Source organism: Bos indicus x Bos taurus, unplaced genomic scaffold, assembly GCF_003369695.1.
Source record: "Bos indicus x Bos taurus breed Angus x Brahman F1 hybrid unplaced genomic scaffold, Bos_hybrid_MaternalHap_v2.0 tig00011826_arrow_arrow_1_40847, whole genome shotgun sequence".
Lineage (NCBI taxonomy): Eukaryota > Metazoa > Chordata > Mammalia > Artiodactyla > Bovidae > Bos > Bos indicus x Bos taurus.
The window spans coordinates 18,000-22,899 of record NW_020867956.1 but is presented as its reverse complement, the minus strand read 5'-3'; the positions used below and the strand labels follow the sequence as shown (position 1 = coordinate 22,899).

Here is a 4,900-nt window from a genome sequence, read left to right as displayed (position 1 = left end):
GTGAATCCTAATTTCCTTGCCAGTCCAGCCCCTACTGTCCTGTTCAATTTACCTCCAGCAGCCCCAAGGCAGTGAATGAAGGCTGGTCACCATAGGTAGGTCTCAACTTCTCCCCCTGTGGCTGTCAACCAGTGCTTCTCAAACCTTGGCTGCATCAGAATCCCCTGGAGGGCTTGTTAAAACAGAGACTATTGGGCCCCACTCCCAGTTTCTGATTCACAGGTCTTGAGTGGAGCCTAAGAGTTCGTGGGTGATGCTAATAATGCTATTTTAAGGACCAAACTTTGAGAACCAGTGCTCCAAATCAGCATCTGGGCTCAGGCTCAGCAGCACCATCTGGCCTCCAGGCAAGCTGGGCCATCCCTCAGGTTTCCTTCAAAAGCACCCAGCAGTACTATGAAATACACATATAACACCAGTCTTGAGTAATTTTAAATGTTCTTGTAGCCACATCTAAAATGTAAAAAGAGGGCATCCATGGTGGTCTAGTGGTTAAGAATCCACCTTGCAGTGCAGGGGACACAGGTTCAATCCCTGGTACAGGAAGATCCCACATGCTGAGGGGCAACTACGCCCATGTGCCCAGCTCTGAAGCCCGTTTGCCCTACAGCTCATGCTCCACAAGAGAAGCCACCTCAGTGAGAACCTGTGCACTAGAGAAAGCACACGTGTAGCACTAAATACATTTTTGAAAAAGTAAAAAGAAACTGGAGAAAATAATTTTAATGCTATAGTTAATACTAGATTATCATTTCAATGTGTAATTAGTTATTAAAGAGACTTTACATCATTTTTTACATTTGTAGCACATTTCAACTCAGATTAGCCACATTTTCAATGCTCAGTAGCCACACATGGCTAATGACTAGTACAGTAAACAAGTTCAGATCTAAAGCCTTGACCTCTATTTCTGTCTTTACAAAACTGTTTTCAATACAAAATTTTTTTTGGGCTGCAATAAAAGAATTTACAACAGGCTTATCAAATGTTGGAATGTGATGATGCCTTCCAATGATGTAAAACGGCTTCTCATTTTTAAAGAGATTTAAATCAGGATTATTTATATACATAAATCTATCTACATTTCAGTTTACTACTTTAAAACTTAGTTTTAACTAGAACAAATGCTGTCAAATATATCTATGAAAGATAAAACCCAATTAGAGATTGGATTTTTTATTAGATATTATTATTAGACAGTTGCTGTTTGGGGGATGGATTTGGGAAGGAAATCAATGTTAACAATATTCCCATGGGCTTCTGAAAAATCTAAAAATAGCGAACAATGGATCCTTTCTTCTTTCTCTGTCTTCTTTCTAGTCTTCCAAACTGCAGGAAGAAATGAGAGAAAATGAACAATTATACAGCATCAGTCAGCACCAGAAACTTTCTAAATCTAAGAAAACAGTCAGCCTTATGTATATCTGCTGCATCGAGGGTTGTATCTCAACAAGGAGAGAAGAAAAACCCATTTTACTCTTGTAACCTTCACCCTGGATACCGGGTGCATGTATAACCCGATGGCTTCAATCATGTGATCCTACCAACCTTGTCTCCCTCTTGCCCAACACCATAAACGCTTTTCTTTTCCCCCTTCCTTTGAGAGGCTAGTCTGGGACTAAAATCACTCTACCTTAAAAGCCTGTGCTCACTCCACAGATGATACTCCCTTACCCTCCCATACCCTCGGTTTCCATATCTACCATATGAGAAAGAGGCTGTTATTATGAAACACATCACTATGAAAACCAGTGAGAAAATGTTTAATAATTAAAGACAAGATATATACCTTCACTACCAACTCAGTGATAAACAACAGTCATCCTATGACTGTTTCTTTTGACTGTCATGTAAATACACAAATCTACAACTGAAGAAATATTTCACTATTAATCACTAAATGTGGTCCTACTTGAAATTCTGAACTGCTTGCTATTCGTAAGTAGTTACATTCTAAAAGGTGTGTTCTCTTAGTGCAGGAGACTGCACTTCTGCGGTCAAGAAATGAAGGCCAAACTAGTGCACAGCCCAGTTGCTGCTGCTTTTAGTCATTGTTTTCTAAAGAAATACTGGTCTTAGGTACTGACACATTTACAAATTGTTGGTAGTCTTACAGATAGAGGACAAAAGACCTCATAAGAACACATGAGAAGCCACGAAGTATATTTCACTTCATGCTCTTTATATTACTGGGTGCAGGAATGTTCTATAAACATTAGGTAAATTTGAGTTGTTGAACTAATTTCAAAGAAACATTTTCTTAATTTACTCTTAGAATTAAAAAGCAAAAACAAAATTGGTAAATGCCTGGGAATAGCTGGGTTATTTTCAAAGCTATACACAGATACCTGGGCTTTCTGGGCCTGTCCTTTGCTGGGTCCAGATCCTTTTCTGGTTCTTCTTGTTTTCTGTTATACTTCTTTTCTTTCCCCTCACTTCTGGTGCCCTGCACCTCTTCTTTGGAGTTCTCATCCTGGCATTCAGCTGTTTCTTTAGAGAAGAATAATAGACTTTGGGACCAGACATTCACGCAAAAAAAAATCCCAACTCATAAGGAATGGCAAGATATCCAGTACTCTACCCTTAGGAGAAGGAGGAGGAAAGAAGCAACTAAGAAAAGAGTAACTGGGGACCTTCCTTCTGGAGGATACAACACTTCCATGGCCCTCATTTGGCTGCTGCTTGCTCATTTTCACAATGACATTATTCTTCTTTTCTAGTAAATCTGTCACCCTGTGCTACTGATTACTTGTGGTCCAGGATCAGAATCCTCTTGGTCTGATGCATTCTGGATGTTTTGGTCAGAACTTTCTCACCAAAATATGGTTCACCTCAATAACAAATTCTATGAGGAAGTTCCTGAGTTCCTCAATCCCCTGAATATTTCATTTGACCAAGTGCTCCTGTATGAGTTCATAATGTTTTGGGATCAACTTTCCAAGAATCTTGACATTTTTAAAAGCTATGAACCAAATATGAGGTCTGCCATTTGCTTGTTCTCTTCCATGTCCTCTCAAGCTCCCTCTCAAACACCTGCCTCCACTGACCTTCACCTGTGGGCTCATAACTGGCACTGATCATCTCAGACCTCTTATCAGGGTTGGTAGAGGGCAGCTTATTTTCCCCCCAAACTAAGAAGTCGTTATAGAGTTGGGGTTCTACTGAGCCCATCTAGCCTTCGATTCAAGGAGGCCCTGACTCCCGGCCTCCCCTTCTGAGGTACCCACCACTCCCCGCCGTCTGAGCCTTCCCCCTCCTCAGGATCCCTGGTCCCCAGACCCGGCCTGCAGCTGCCAGTGTCTCCGTCCACCCCAACTCCCCCCGCCCCTCGAATGCTCACTCTCAGGGGCGGCCGGCTCCTGTGGCCTCTCCCACAAGCTGTGCTCCTCAGACTCCTTGGTGGCCGTCTCCCATAAACAGGCCTCGTCGGCCTCCTGCACCTCCCCAGCCTCCGCCGCCTCCTGGGCTTCCTCCGCCTGTTCTGCCCACTGAGCCGGGGCTTCCTCCGCCGGTCCCTCCGCTGGTCCATCTGAGGGCACCTGGACCTCAGAGAACCGAGCCACAGTGGCTGAGCTGAGGTTGGACAAGCGCGGCCGGTTCTGGTGCCGGACCAACACGTCGTCGTCCTCTGGCGGGACTAGGATGTGGTTTTTGTACATAAAGTTCAGCATCGGGTACCTCTGAGTCAGGACCGTTAAGCGGTAGCGGGTCATGGAGAAGTGTCGCGAGTGCACCATGCGGTTCACGCCCTGCGCCTGCTCCTCTTCCTCCCCCTCCTCGGCCGGCTGGATGTCCGAGTCTTCCTCAGCGTTCCCGCCCTCCAGGGCCACCTCCCTCGGGCCTCCTGAGGCCCCGACGACTCCACCCGCCTCAGCCTCAGGCATGGAGTCACCCCTGCGAGGCTCGGAGTTGCGGTCCACACCGTCACGGGCTCCGGCCTGGGCCCCTGCCGCACTTGCAGGGCCTTCCTGCCCGCCAGGGGCCAGATCTCCATCCCCCGTGGTAGACATGGCGGACGGCAGTTACCTCAGTCGGGCGGGTGACGATGGCAATGGCGCAGGTGGTGGCACCCGAAGTGGCTGCCCTGAGAGGAGGCTGAGGGAAGTGAGATGGACCGAGGCAGTCACGGAAGGGACCACAGAGGAGGCCCCACGACCGGGAGGGTAGGCGGCCAATGGCGGAAGCGTCCGACGGAAGTCGGGCCTCAGGCAGTGGAGCCAGGCCACAGTCGAGGGGCGGGGCCGGAACAGTTAACGGTGGCATGTGACCCCTCGTCACGAGCTTTGGGCTCATTTGCTGACAAACAAGGATTGACGTGCTCTGTGTCCAATGAACGGCCAAGGCCCTTGGTTGTCAAATTGCTCACAAGTCCTTACTTGTGCTTTGACGCGTTAGGGTTCTGACATGTGTGGAGGTATTCTAGGCTCGTGTCCTTTATGTAATTGTGCAGGAAAGTATTTATGAAGGCATCCTGGGCCATGTGAACTGTGAGAAATTTCCCACCTGGGAATTTCCACCTGGTAATGGCTCATGTGAATAGAGACAGGGTCATAAAAATGTTGTATATCTCAGATGTTAGCAGTACTAAAAACCTCCGAAGAAGAGAAAGAGAATTTGGACAATTTAACTTAGTGAAAAATAGTTGGAAAAGAGTAGACAAATTGAAATGAATGCAGTCAGAACTGAATGTTGAGAAGTGTTGGAGAAGTTAGGAGCTAGAAGGTGTATAATGAACCCAGACAAATTCACTTAAAGCTTTGAAGACTGAATAAAAAAAGAGAGGTTTCTTTAAAGGATCAGGTCATCTCCTAAGTGCTAAGCATGACAGACGTTAAAAGGGCCACCTTCCTAGGATGTTTCAGAGACAACAGTCCCAGACTTTTTATTGATCTCAAGATCC

At 46.2% G+C, this 4,900-nt stretch overlaps 1 protein-coding gene across 1 annotated transcript; it reads right to left on the bottom strand.

Moving 5' to 3' along the window:
- Positions 1-2,348: 2,348 nt before the first annotated feature.
- On the bottom strand, positions 2,349-4,010 carry LOC113889358 (cancer/testis antigen 47B-like; the record flags this gene model as incomplete). The annotated part of the gene is made up of 2 exons (XM_027536037.1): positions 3,341-4,010; positions 2,349-2,490 (listed from the first exon to the last, which is right to left on the bottom strand). Coding segments are annotated over exons 1-2 (812 nt in total), but the record flags the coding sequence as incomplete, so codon positions are not given.
- Between the last annotated feature and the right edge of the window lie 890 nt (positions 4,011-4,900).